Genomic DNA, 14,743 nt, shown 5'->3' with positions numbered 1-14,743 from the left:
AAGATATTTATCTAAGAGAGCACACACGGAGAGGAGTGGCAGAGGGAGAGGGAGTCTTTTCTTTCTTTCTTTCTTTCTTTCTTTCTTTCTTTCTTTCTTTCTTTCTTTCTTTCTTTCTTTCTTTCTTTCTTTCTTTTTTTAGGATTTTATTTATTTATCAGAGAGTGAGCGAGAGCAAGGAGCCCATTGTGGGACTTGATTCTAGGCCTGAGCCAAAGGCAGACACTACGTGACTGAGCCACCCAGGCATGCCAGAAAGAAGTCTTAAGCAGACTCTGCTCTGAGCATGGAGCCCGAGGCAGGGCTCAGTGTCACCACCCCAAGATCACTACCTGAGCTGAAACCAAGAATTGGAGGCTCAACCCACTGCGCCACCCAGGTGTCCCTTCATGTATATGTTTTTATACCTTTTCTCTTATTACATAATTCAAAATTATTACATCTGTTGCCTATTTAAAAAGTAAATGTAGGGGCACCTTTTCTTAAAGGTGAAGCATCTGCCTTCGGCTTGGGTCATGATCCCAGGGTCCTGGGATTGAGCTCCTCATCAGCCGCCCTGCTCAGTGGGGACTCTGCTTCTCCCTCTGCCTCTGCTTTTGCTCTTGCTCTCAAATAAATAAATAAAATCTTAAAAAAAAAGAAGTTAATGTAAATAAAATCTGCAGTGGCTTGCCTTCGCATTTAAAATACAGTCCTAATATCTTGTTTTTAAAACTAAGACCTTCCAGATCCTATGTAATTTGGCTTCTGCCTCCTTCAAACATTTCATTCCAGCCCCTGCTTACTTTATTTCAGTTTTATACTCATCTCTCTTCCTAAAACATACTAAACTCTTTCCCAGTTGAGGACTTTTGCATCTATAATCCCACTGCCTGGAGTCCTGTGACTTCAGGCCTTTGCATGGTTTGCTTTTTTGAGAATTCAAAAGCTCTCTGCTCCAATGTTTCTTCCAAAAATATCTTTCCTCAGCACCATTGCTCTCCATTCCCTTATCCTGGTTTGTTCGTTCATTTCTTTTCTTTTCTTTTCTTTTCTTTTCTTTTCTTTTCTTTTCTTTTCTTTTCTTTTCTTTTCTTTTCTTTTCTTTTTTCTTTTCTTTTCTTTCCACTTATCACTACCTGGAATTATATTTGCTTTACTTGTTTATCTTCTGTGTCTCCCTAAAGAATGTAGAGCCCATAAAAGCAGGATTTTCTGTCTTGTTATTTTGTTGTATCCCTAGGGTTTACAAGAGTGCCTAGTTTACAGTAAACATGCTGTAAATATTTACTGAATGGAAAACATGTTTTCAGTACATTCTCCAACTCTGTTGCTTATCCTTCAACTTTCTTGTATAAAGACCTTTAAAAAAAAAAATCAAGGTAGTCAAATGTATTCGTTTTTTCTATTTTGTTTTTAACTCTTTTGTGTTTTGTTTAAGAATACCTTCTCCTTGGGGTGCCTGGCTGGCTGGTCAGTAGAGCATACAACTCTTGATCTTGGGGTTGTAGGTTGGAGACCCATGTTGGGTGAAGAGATTACTTAAAAAAAATCTTTAAAAAGAGAATATTTTATCCTTGTTCTGGTTATTTGAAAATTCTCCAGTGATTTGATTTGATTTATTTTTAAGTTTTGAAAGATATTTAAAGTAATCTCTTCTCCCAATGTAGGGCTCAAACTCAACCCCAAGATCAAGAGTCACATGCTCTGCTGACTGAGGCAGCCGGGTGCCCCTTTCCAGTGATTTTAAAGTTTTATTTATTTATTTTTTAATGTTGAGGTCTTTAATCAATATGGAATATATTTTTGCATATGGCTTGAGATTAGATCTAATTTTTCTGAATTGCCAGTTGTCCTAATCAGCAAAGATTGTTTTCACTGTTTTGGTTGTCCTTACTATAGGCAGAGTTTTTTTTTTTAATTAATAAATGGGACAGATACTGATTAGAAGAATTAGGAATAAGTGTATATTTTCTAAAGTAACTTCTTCATTGCAACTGCTCTTTCAGAGGAATTATATTTCTTTTGTTTTGTGCCACCTTTCAATTGATACAGTTATGATCAGTGATGAGGTACTAAAAAACATCTCTTTTTGGCTTCTGAATTTTTTAACTAGGGAATCATGCAGACAGATGCCTTGAAACTTCTATCTTCCCAGTCTTCCAGGCTTTTAAAAAACAAAGCAGTGTTGTGCAAACCTGTCACACAGACCAAGGCCACCTCTTGCAAACCACATACACAACACAAGGAATGTCAGACAGGTATGTATCCTTATGCTTTTTATATGTAGAAAGTTATTCTGTTTTGTTTGTTTCTGTTTTTTTTTAATAAAGGCAAAAAGAATCATTTAGTTTCTTAAATGTGAAAACATTCATTCTTGGATCACAGACTTTGAAAATCTAATTTATTCCTTTTATAATTATTTTCATTAATGCTAATAACTACCAAATTGAGTCCATCTGCACAGACAACATTTTGTGTAGAGTGGACAAACATCTCCTGTGCGTGTACTTCTGTTTTTTAAATGTACAAATTATTATAACTACTAAGATATATACTTATATAAAAGCATTAGTGATTTTAAAGAAAAGCGTTTGTGATTTAACCTTAGTTCTCTTTTTAAAAATACTGTAAGTTGATTTGTCATTTACTAAAAGTATAACTATGTGTCTGAGGTATTGGTGATCAGGGAAATTATTTTAATTCATACCTGGAATGGTTGTAAATTATTGCCCCAGTCCATGTTAACTGCCACTACCTTTATATTTTCAGTTAGTTCTGTAGCCTACTCTGCCCGAAGCACTTTTTTATTTTTGTTTTTAGTAATAATTTTACTACCCAGAATATACTGTATTTAAAAGCATAGTCTGTCAACACATAATCATGAGTTTTGATGTAGGGTGCCTTTGTTTTGGTAGGAGTCAGGGAGAATCCTGTTTTCTTTCCAGAGTAAATTTGATTGCTTTATATTCCTGTTAAAATGGTGCACTCTTTGTGTACATGAATTTATACTGTATGCACATTTGCATGTGGAAGGTAGTAGTATTATGAGCGTATGTGGGTGGTTACACATTTTTTAAAAATTTCTAGATTAAATATTGGATTGTTTAAAATAAACCGTTGTGAACTACTTTTTCATTCCATACCAATGTAGATTTAAATATACATTGAGATTCTTAATGAATGCATTGATTGCAACATATCTGTCCCTTAAGATTGGACATTAAGATTGCTTTTAGTTATTTAATATTATAAACAGTTTTAAGTTGTGTAAATGGTTTTTTGTTCACTTGACTAATTATGTCCTTAGGATAGATCCTAAGTAGTAGAATTTCAGATTCAAAAACTATCACAGAATTTTAAGACTTTTTTCAACAAAATTGAAAAATTACATCAGCTTTTGAAAACACCCATTTCTCTTTACCCTCATTGACACTGGGTATTCTAACAATTAACCTTTACTTTTTCCCTCAACTTTAATTTGGAAAAATTTCAGAATTCGGAAAGATTGAAAATACGGCACAATGAATATTAGTATATCAATATCTTCATCTTGATTCATCAGATTTAACTTTTTGAAACATTTGTTTTCCTTTTTTTCTGAAAATTCTATTTATTTATTTATTAATTAAAGCTTTTATTTATTTATTTGACAGAGATCACAAGCAGGCAGAGAGGCAGGCAGAGAGAGAGGAAGGGAAGCAGGCTCCCTGCAGAGCAGAGAGCCCGACACGGGGCTCGATCCTAGGACCCTGGGATCATGACCCGAGCTGAAGGCATAGGCCTTAACCCACTGAGCCACCCAGGCGCCCCTTTTTCTGAAAATTTTAAAAGTAAAATAATTTTTTCTTAATTTGATGTATCCTGTGGACTTCAGTCCTAATTCCAGTAATCTATTGAATACATAGCATTGCTAGTTCATGTACTACAGCCTACAGTTTTGCTTTAGTTAGTGGCCAAGTTTTGGGCAAGGAGAAATTCAGTTTTTAGTGGCACCATGGAAGTATTGGAGTTTGGGTTTCAACTTTAATTAGTGTATTCCTTTGACAAATACAAGTAGTAATAAAATATAAATTTTAAATGTGTGGGGGAAGGCATAAAGTTATGGCTTATTTATTTATTTTTTTTGAAAATAACAGTGATTCACATATTTCATGCAGATTTCCCTATGCCTAATGAGAAACGTGATGCGGAACTTGAGTCTCCACCTGCAAAGAAAAAAAGAATAGGTTTTTTCCAGACTTACGATGCGGAATATTTAAAAGTTGGTTTTATTGTCTGTCCAGGATCAAAAGAAAGTTCACCAAGGCCACAGTGTGTCATCTGTGGAGAAATTTTATCCACTGAAAACATGAAACCAGCAAATCTTTCTCATCATTTGAAGACAAAGCATTCAGAATTAGAAAACAAACCAGTAGATTTTTTTGAACAAAAATCTCTTGAAATGGAATGTCAAAATAGTTCTTTAAAAAAGTGTTTACTAGTTGAAAAGTCACTTGTGAAAGCTTCTTATTTAATTGCTTTTCAAATTGCTGCCAGCAAGAAGCCCTTCTCCATTGCTGAAGAATTAATTAAACCATATTTAGTAGAGATGTGTTCAGAAGTTTTGGGTTCAAGTGCAGGAGACAAAATGAAAACCATTCCTCTTTCTAATAATACGATTGGACACAGGATTGATGAACTTTCTGCAGACATTGAAGATCAGCTGATTCAAAAAGTCAGAAAGTCCAAGTGGTTTGCCCTTCAGGTAGATGAATCATCAGAAATATCAAATATCACCCTTCTTTTGTGCTATATTCGTTTCATTGATTATGATTGCAGTGATATAAAGGAAGAATTACTGTGTTGCATTGAAATGCCTTCTCAAATAACTGGATTTGAAATATTTGAACTAATAAATAAATACATTGACAGTAAATCTCTGAATTGGAAACATTGTGTTGGTCTCTGTACAGATGGGGCTGCAAGCATGGCTGGCAGGTGTTCTGGTTTCAGAGCGAAAATTCAAGAAATTGCCACGAATACTGTGGCATTTACACACTGTTTTATTCACCGTGAACATTTAGCAGCAGCAAAGTTGTCTCCATGCTTACATGAAATCCTTTTACAGTCAGCACAAATTTTAAGTTTTATAAAGAGCAATGCCTTGAATTCACGAATGTTAACAATTTTGTGTGAAGAAATGGGGTCTGAGCATGTGAATTTACCACTTCATGCTGAAGTACGCTGGATATCGAGAGGGAGAATTTTAACAAGATTATTTGAATTACGACATGAAATTGAAATTTTTTTAAATCAGAAGCATTCCGATTTGGCCAAGTATTTTCTTGATGAGGAATGGGTTGCAAAGCTGGCCTATTTATCAGATATTTTTTCACTTATAAATGAACTCAATTCAAGTCTCCAAGGAACTATGACTACCCTCTTCAATTTGTATAATAAAATGGATATATTTAAGGAAAAGTTAAAAATGTGGTTGAAGCGTGCACAAGAGAATGATTTTGACATGTTCCCTTCATTTTCTGAATTCTTAAACTCATCAGACTTAAATATGAGAGGCATTGCAAGCATTATTTCTGAGCACCTGGAAGGACTTTCTCAAATGTTCCACGACTGTTATCCACCAGAAGATGATTTGCGTTCAGGAAATTTGTGGATAATTAATCCTTTTATGAATCACCAAAATAGTAATCTCACGGACTTTGAAGAAGAAAAACTAGTACAGTTATCTTCGGATTTGGAATTACAATCAGTATTTAAATCAATGTCTGTAACTCAGTTTTGGGTAAATGCAAAGACATGTTACCCAGAACTCCATGAAAAGGCAATGAAGTTTTTGTTGCCCTTTTCAACTATTTATTTATGTGATGCTACATTTTCTGCTCTGACCGAGTCAAAACAAAGAAATTTATTGGTTTCTGGTCCTGCTCTAAGACTTGCAGTCACATCTTTAATTCCAAGGATAGAAAAATTAGTAAAGGAGAAAGAATAGTAACATGGCTATTGCTTATTACCAGAGTCTATAAAATTTTGTGTTAAATTTTGTATAAGTACCCTAAAATATAATTTCCTAATGTGGATATGTGCTTTCAGTGATTAAATAAGCATTGTAATATTTTTTCTTTTTGTTGAGGAATTTAATGATTATGCATTTATAAATAGTTATATATAATTTTATTAGTCTAAGGTAGCAAATTTAGCTATTTGATTGATTGATTGGATACTCTGGATTAGGGACAAAAATGAGGGTAACAAAAGGCATTTATAATGTCTCGGCACACCTGAATGTTAAAACCTCTTGGCCTTTAGAAACACATGGGCCATTGCAGTCTTCAGCCAGGCAGCTCTGTTGTGGGGAGGTAAAAAACTCAGATCCAAGCTGCTTGGCTAACCAGAAATGGAAGCAGCAAAAGAATTTGAGGCCCCCTGTAGGGGTCTCTGTGGCCCTCCCCACCAGGGCTGGGCAAATGTTTTCTATAAAAGGCCAGATAGTATTTTAGGTTTTGCAGGCCAGACAGTGTCAACTACTCTGTTCTGCGGTTGCAGCTGTGTGCAATACACAAACAAGTGTGGCTGTTTCAGTACAACTTTTTTTTTATGAGCATTGAAACAATATAGTTTTCATGTGTCATGAGAACGGCCTTTAAATTTTTTTGTATCATTAAAAAATGTAAACATTGTTAGCTGGGGACGGGGAGGGAGTGAAAAAACCAGACAGCTGACTTAATCTGGCGCACCACCAAGTTTGTCCATCTAGGTCTAGACAGATCTCAGGTAATAGCAGATGGGCCAGGAGTGGCCTGTAGGGTTTTGTTCAGTGGAAGCCTCTCTTCCTGCAGCCGCAAGTGTCTGAATTTTCAAACACTTTTCACATTTTAATTTCAGCTGAGGGAAATTCAAGAGAAAATTCATTTTACACAAAGATAGGAAAGAACAATTTATAGCCACTTGTTACTGGTTTATTACTAATGATTCCATAACTTAGTAACAACTTTTGAGCTCTTCCATGTGCCAGACTTTGTACTAGGCCTGTTCTTCAGAACGAAGAGGCTCCTCTGCCTTCACAGATACAGACGCTGAGGCCCGCGGAGGTTAGGTGTCAGCTGGCAAAGCTAGGGAGGCTCAGCAGGAAGGAAGTCCCGGTCTTCTGCGAGGCCCGTGTAGATCCTCCTGTTGGACTGACTCCGTACTGGCTGGGAAACAGGAGACTGAATTCAAAGGGGCCCGTTTAGTCAGCTGAGCCAGTGGGCCTCAGTGTCCCCATCTGTGAGATGGGACTGCCCCGCCAGAAAAGAGGGTGGCGGCAGCCTCGGGAGGCGAGGAGCGGGAAGCTTTGGCGCGGGTCTTCTGCCAGCCCTGGGGAAGAAGGAACAGAGCGGGCTGCAGGGGGCGGGTTTGGCCGGCCCTGCCCTGCCTTGCCCAGCCCTGCCCTTCCCTCCCCTCCCTGCCGCGCCCTCTTCCCTCTACTCGCTCCCGCAGGGCTTGGGCGGCCATGGCGCTCGGGCTCGCGGCTCTGCGCGTCCTGCTGGGCGGCTTCTTTGCACTAACCGGGGCAGCCAAGCTTTCGGGGCAGATCTCGGCTCCCGTGTCCCAGCAGATGGTGAGCGGCGGGGCGGGGGCGGCGGGCGGATGGACGCGGGGGCGGCTGCACGGCTGCGGGTGCTGCGTCCCCCGCAGTTACCCCGGCTCTGGCCTCGGCGCCCGGCCAGTCTCCGGCCCGTCTGCCCGCCTGCCCGAGCCGGTGCCCCGCGGACCCGCCTGCCTTCCGGCGAGACGGCGCTGAGCAGGGGGAGAGCACGTCGACTGAGACGGGGGCGCCTTCCTAGGGTGCTCCTCGGAGTCCTCCGACTCTTGCCTAGACGGAAGGGGCGGGCCGGATCTTCCAGCAGAGCCCTGGGGGACCCCCGCGCAAACCTAGGGCGGGAAGAGGAAAGCGTCCGGACCCTGTGGGTGGAAGATAGAATGCAGCGGGGGACCCAGCACCCTCTCCGTCCCCTTCTCCTCCTTCGCTTGCCTGCGTTCTTGGGAGGGTCGTGAGGAGCGGGTTTAATGTTTATTATTCCCCGCTTGGTGGAGTAGGAAAGTCGCCCTGAAGGTGAAGTGTATCTGCTAAAGGTTACACAGCTAGTCAAGACGCAGGAGCCAATCTAGGTGCTCTCCTGAATCAGAATCTGGAGAGCCCTTACCATGGAGGTAGAGAGGAACGTCTACAAGTCCTCCTCCTGTCTCCTGGCTGGTTTCAGACTCCTGAAAAGTTTTCGTGTGGTTATGCCCATCAGTCTCTCCAGCCTCTCAAAAAAGCAGACTTGGATATCCCTGCAGCCTCCCTCTCCCAGGCCTGGGTTCTGCCCTTCCTTCCTGGTTTAGGATGGTGGATTGTTTGGGGAAGTACATCCCCAGAGCCAGATAGCTTCAAGTTTCTTTGTTGTAGCAGGGTAGGGAGGGTAGAGCTGAGGTGGGGAGTAAGGGTGCAGGAAAAGATAGCGAGCCTGCGGGTGGTGGTCATATGGCCCAGATCAGAGCCTGACTCAGCACAATGAGCCTCTTTGAGCTCCTTAACTGCTCAGTGTCTACTGCAGTGGGGTCTAGATCCCAGCATACCATATTCAGAGTGGAATCTGTTGAATAAGCAACAATTAACCTTTCATCCTCTCCCCAGCCTCCCAATATTCCCATCATAGTATCCTCAAGAAAATTGGACCAGGCAGCAAGAAGGAGAAGCTGTGGCATGCCTAACTTCCTGGTCTTGGAATTTGGGGCTGGGGTCTAGTCCAGTGAGAGGCTGGTGAGAAAACTAGTCCTCCTCTGCACCACCATCTGGCCATTCTTGGAGCGTAAAGCCTGTTTCCTGATTCCAAAGCTCAGTCCCTCAGGGAGGCCCTCTCCTCTCCAGACTGACCTCAGCCCTGGGCCTGACCTAGCAGGATAGCTCCTTTGTTGGGGGAGTTGAGGATGCAGACACAGAAGGCCCCCGTGGAGTGCCCAGGCGGTGGACCTTTGAGTGTGGCTGACAGGCATTCCCTGCCGCCCCTAGAAAGCCCTGTTTGTGCAGTTCGCTGAGGTATTCCCGTTGAAGGTGTTCGGCTACCAGCCGGATCCCATGAGCTACCAAGAGGCTGTGGGCTGGCTCGAACTGCTGGCTGGGCTGCTGCTGGTCCTGGGCCCACCGATGCTGCAAGAGATCAGTAACTTGCTTTTGACCGTGCTCATGATGGGTAAGGGGGTGTAACTGCGCTGGGGAAATGGGGACTTCTGGCAGAGGGTAATAGAAGATCTGGCTGTTCCCTTTACTGTTGTCACCTTTTTTTTTTCTGGAACCAGGAACACTCCCCGCTCTACTATAGTTTCCATGGTCTTTAGACTAGGACAGGTGCTTTTTAAACTTAAGATACTATAACATGATTCTGTCTCAAACATACTTCCTACCTCATTGATTCATTTGGCTGCAGGGTATCCCCATGGTGAGGATGTCTTGTAACTTAAAAGCCCCTACCCCTCTCTCCTCACCCCTACCCTTGAGGCGAGGGGATGAAGTAGCAGCTGCCGTGGAGTTATGTGTCTGGCAGGTGGGAAAGCAAGGAAACTGGGGTCCCTGAACAGAAAGGCAGAGTATTTCCCTGTGACAAGCTAGAGGAACCCCTCCCAGCAGCTCGGCGCACACAAACTGCTGATGTACAATGACAGCTGCTGCTTCAAAGGTCAGATGTCTTCAGCCTTGTCTGTATCCCCTCGTCTTGTGTCACCATTGCTGTCACCACGGCCACCCCTTTCCCAGGCCTTCTTTTCCATCTCTGGAGCTTTCCTCATCTTCAGATCTTTTCCATATCTACATCACTAACCCCTGCGCCGCCTCCTCTCCAGTAGGATTAAGAAGGGAGAAGGATCAGAAGTTGTTCTAAAAGGCCCATCTACCTATCTCCCCGTCCTACTTGGCAGGCTTATTCCTCTTTCTTTCTTGCCCTCTGAGAGTGGCTACATTAGTTCAAGGGGCCTCTGATTCTTGGTTCTGTTCTCTTCTGGAGGCCAGAGAGATGAGTGCAACTAGTTTAGGGGGTGTGTGTCTGTTTATGTGTTGGGGGGTGGGGGTGTTGAATGGGAGGGTTTGAGCTAGAGTGGGTCAGGGAGTCTCAGGGACCTCACTTTCCATTCCAGGGGCTATCTTCACTTTGGCATCTCTGAAAGAGTCACCGAATACCTACATCCCAGCTGTCATCTGCCTGGGACTCCTGCTGCTGCTGGATATCTGCCAGCTCTGAGTCCAAACTAAGAAGGTGATCAGACCCATCAGGAAGAAGACTCTTCCGAGTGCATCCAAGGGATCCTGGGAGTCCAGGGCCTCTTGCTTCTTCATGCTGTGTCACTGTCAGGACTGGAACATGGTGAAAAACACAGTCTACTGCCTTGTTACCAGTACCTCCGGGGTTGGCCAGTATTGAAGTAGACATCTTATCTACCTGACCCTGCTTTCTGTCTTGGACATTTACTGTTCTTTTTTTTTTTTAAAGGATACGTGTTAAACATACTAACATTCCTCATGTCATGTGAAAATTGAAAATAAAGAGAAAAGCAATTTAAATCACCCCAGATTTTAATGATGCACTAAAATAACTACTATTAATTCCTTTTAGTAACTGTACCCCTTTATACAGATATTTTTTTAATGAAAATGAGACAAAATAAATTATTACCTGCTTTCAAAACTCATACTGTAACATGATTCCAAGTCTGTTTTACCTCCTTGCTGTTAATGGGTGTATAGTATTCCACCGTAAGGATGTACTGTAATGTATTTACTCAAGGCCCCACTGAGGAACATTTAGATTGTCCCTGTGTTTTGCTGTTGCACACTTAACAGTAAACCTTTGCATACTTAACTGTCTTTCCTTAGACGTGAAGAGAGAGGATGGGGAGGGGCAGAGGGAGAGACAGAATCTTAAGCAGGTTCCATCCCCTGCAAGGAGCCCAGCAGGGGGCTTGATCTCGTGACCCTGAGATCACTACCTGAGCTGAAATCAAGAGTCAGCCGTGGGATGCCTGGGTGGCTCAGTTGGTTAAGCATCTACCTTGGGCTCATGTTATGATCCAAGGGTCCTGGGATGGAGTCCTGCACTGGGCTCCCTGGTCATCAGGGAGCCTGCTTCTGCCTCTGCCTGCTGTTCCCCCTGTTTGTGCTCTGTCTCTGACAAATAAATAAAATCTTAAAGAAAAAAAAGACAAAAGGAGTTGGATGCTCAATGGATTCAGGCACCCAGGCACCCCTAAATTACAATGTCATAGTAAATCACCTTTGCATACTTACTGTCTTTCCCTAGAAGAGAGAGTGCTGCTTCAAAAGGCACTCACATTTTTAAAATTTTTATGAAATCATTATAGTTTACACATTTAGTATGGCAGACTCTAATGCCTGGGTTCTTAAGCCTCATGAGGTACTCCTTCCTAGTCTTTTACCTTGTGTGCAGAGCTAACAAAGATGAGCACAGAGTCATCGTTTTACGGGTTCTAAAACTGCCAGCCTTTGGTAGCGAGGTAGGGCACCCAGTGTGGTGCTTCCTGGATATCGACATGGAGGCAGAGGACTCCCAACTCCAAGAGATGCCTCATGGTAAAGTGCTCGGAGCCTGGGATGAATCCCAGAGATCCTAGGGGATCAGAACCAGGCGTGTTTGTGTGTGTGTGTGTAGGAATTATTGAGGGAAAGTGACCATGTTAGAGTCCCTACTATCATATCGTCAACTATCTTCACCTCACTAGGGGCCTTTTGGAAAGTGATAAATGCCTCCCATAATGGAAGATAGGAAAAGAGTTTATTTATGCAACTCCTCTAGCCATCAGCACACACATCACTTTGGAGGTAGGGACAATGGCTTTTGGGAGCCCACAGGAATGAAGTGTGTACATTAGTCCATTTCATCTGCACTACAGAATGGTATTTTCCTTTCTGACATGAACTAGGAACCTCAGACAAGTTGGCACCCTTAGGTCTTTCCTTCTTGTGCCCAAGGGCAGAGTGGTTCCATCTAGACTGTGTGTTTGTATGTGTGTATATACATACCCTGGTATATCTGTAGTAGTACGTAAAGATAGTTGTAATATGTAAAGTACATATAAAAAATGTGCTTGTGTACATTCACTACATAGAGTGTCAAAATAACCAGGAAGCCTCTTCTTTCACAGAGGTCCAGTGATGACATACCTTCAGTTTCTAGGTTGTGTAATTTGGCTACTTCACAATGACATCAAAGATGCATGATCTCTCAACTTTCTGCTCTGCTGCTTTTAATGTATTGGCTCTTGCCCTCGGTGTTGCACGGAATACCCATGATGGACTTAGACTAGTAAAGGTTTGTGCACCCTGGTCGGCAATGAACAGAGAGGGTAGATGAAGGTTCCTGCCACTTACTAGCTTATTTGCAAAATATGGGCAATGACAGTAAACACTTCATAGAGTTGCTGGGAGGACTTAGTGGGCTGAAGTGCTTACAGTCCTGCCTGGACATAATAAGTGCTCAGTAAATGCTATTATCAAATAGCGTTTGTTATTAAATAGCCGTTTGTTCTACAGATGAGAAAACGCATTCAGAAGGCTTAAGTGCCCGCCTGTCAGATCTGAGACTAGAATTAATGCTTGATTGACTCCAGAGCCCACACTTTCCACCGCACCAGTTTCCCAAGTCCAAAGTGGGCAGGGATGACACCCCCTGTTCTCTTTGACAGGGTAAATGGGATGATCTGTCTGATGTGATTAAATCAGCCTTGCTTTCCAGAATTGCCCCTCTGCATGAAAATTCGGAAGCCCAAGAAAGTAGAACCTGGAACCCCTAGGATCCCGGCCTCTTACCATCTCTGCTCCTCCCAGAATGCGACGTCAGCCTTTCTCACAGGGCTGTAAGTAAAACCTCTCACAGCTGGCATTAGATTGAGGGCTCCTGTCTAGCACAGTTTGTACTGTAAGCTGATGAGCAGCTCCAGGACCCCCAGGCGCGGCTGTAGGACCCGCCCCGCAGCTGTGGCAAAGGCAGCGGGCTGGCAGGCGAGCAGAGTGGGTGGGCCAGCTGGTGTGGAGCAGTTGTGATTGACAGCAGTAGGAGTCTCTTGAGCCTCCTCCGTCTCTTGCTTCCTCAACCCAAGGAAAAGTCAGACCTCGGGAAATGTGCCCCCCAAACTGCTAACTAACCCTGGAACTTGGTTAGGTCAGCACCATGACATTCAGCTGCAAGGCCTTTCTTATACCTTTCTCTCCTCCACCCTGGGTCCTGGGCCCTCAAAGACGCTCCCTTCTCTTGGGGCCCTGCCTGGACCCCACAAAACCGCTCATAGCTGCCGCAGGTGGGCCCCAGCCCCTCCAGCTGTTGGGTGTCCTGGGATTAGTTGGCTGATGGGAGGGTCTGAGATGTGTGGGTGGGAGTGGATTCTGCTCTGTCTCAGCTCCTTAAAGCCAGGCCCCCCAGAGCCCCAGAGATTGCTGCAGCAGCCAGAACAGCAGGAGGTAAGAGAGGACTGATGTGCTGGGATGGCAGGGGAGGTTCATAGTGGGCCAGCTGGGGGCGAAAATCATAGCGGACAGAGCCGAGAGGGAGGGGGAGAAGAGAATACCCTCAGGGTTCCAGAAAGGACTGCAGCCTCAGAGGTTCAAAGTATAAATTTTGGTATCGGAGGAACTGAGTTTTGGGACACCCTAGGAGGGTGACAATGCCAAAAATAGGGATAGGACCTTGGCTTGCGCACTTACCCCCCTTGGGGGAAAGAAGAGGAATATGCCCAGATGTCTCTGTGTTGTTTTGTTTGCTCCGGGTGCCTGTGTGGGTGGTGTACACATTCATCTGCCTGCTGCCTGGAGGGGAAGGGAGCTAATGGTTATGAAGTGTCTCCCCAGTGTCAGCCACAGCGCTCAGAGTTTTACTTATGTTTCCTCATAATCCTCCCAACAACACTGTGAGGGAGGTATTTTAATCTCCACTTTAAGAGCAGAGAAGCCTGGCTCAGTGAAGCGGAGTAATTTGCCCAAGGTCATATGACAAATAAATGTGTGTATCTAAATCTGCCTGATTCCTGGGCCTGTGCTCTTTTTCACTCTGCTGTCCAAAGTTTTGAATCAGACCCAGGACCTCTTTGTGGTCAATTCTGGACCCAGAGGAAGGGAACAGGCTGGAAAGCCCGAGAGTTGTAGTAAGTTTTCAGCCCTGTCCCAGGGGATCCGGGCAACCGCCAGGAGAGGACCTTCAGCTACCCAAGTCCAGGGTCACTGTGCAGGGGCCTGTCCTCAGGGTCCCTGCATCATAACCCTGTTCCTCCATCCACGCTTTGTGGAGCCAGGAGGATTGGGCTTTTTCTGGGAAGGATTCTATAGTCCAGTCTGGTTTCTCCAGGACTCTGTTGTCTCAGCCTTGCTTGGGCTTACTGCAGATGCCCGTGCCTCCATATTATCCGAACCATCCTCCATCTGTGAGGGGCGCTTCTACCCTCTCAGTCACCAAGGCTGGAAATTTCCAAGCTATCTAGGACTAAGCCTCTTCCTCATTTCCCCGCAGCTTGTCAGCAAGCCTATTCTACTCGAAATGACTCTGGAGTTCATCCCTTAATTCTCCATTCTCGGGGCTGCCGGCTCAGCTCAGCCCTAAGCCTCTTTCACGCGGACTTCCTTGCTTCTAGAATCTCCTCCCTGCAAGGACTGAGGCCGAGGAGGCCGGGGCCGAGGGAAGGTGGTATGGAGGGCTGCTTCTGTGGCTTGCCTCCGCCCTGACCTCTCTTCCGCCCAAGGTCTGAG

General features: G+C 44.0%; 2 protein-coding genes across 8 annotated transcripts in view; both read left to right on the top strand.

Moving 5' to 3' along the window:
* The window catches only part of ZMYM6 (zinc finger MYM-type containing 6), a 44,044-nt gene extending 37,947 nt beyond the window's left edge, over positions 1-6,097 (top strand). For all 7 annotated transcript variants that reach the window (XM_082686844.1, XM_082686848.1, XM_082686847.1 and 4 more), the window contains 2 exons: positions 2,096-2,240; positions 4,140-6,097. In XM_082686844.1, the coding sequence (XP_082542970.1) occupies positions 2,096-2,240; positions 4,140-5,971 (1,977 nt within the window). In that variant the 3' untranslated portion in view covers positions 5,972-6,097. The remainder of the gene's footprint in view (positions 1-2,095; positions 2,241-4,139) is intronic.
* A 1,266-nt stretch (positions 6,098-7,363) lies between these two features.
* On the top strand, positions 7,364-10,683 carry TMEM35B (transmembrane protein 35B). The gene is made up of 3 exons (XM_082686938.1): positions 7,364-7,579; positions 9,014-9,194; positions 10,132-10,683. Exons 1-3 carry the CDS (start codon positions 7,472-7,474, stop codon positions 10,233-10,235), a joined length of 393 nt encoding a protein of 130 aa, XP_082543064.1. The 5' UTR covers positions 7,364-7,471; the 3' UTR covers positions 10,236-10,683.
* Positions 10,684-14,743: the final 4,060 nt, after the last annotated feature.

Source organism: Mustela nivalis (genome assembly GCF_964662115.1).
Source record: "Mustela nivalis genome assembly, chromosome: 10".
In the NCBI taxonomy this organism is placed as follows: Eukaryota; Metazoa; Chordata; class Mammalia; order Carnivora; family Mustelidae; genus Mustela; species Mustela nivalis.
This window is presented reverse-complemented; position numbering and strand designations above follow the sequence as displayed.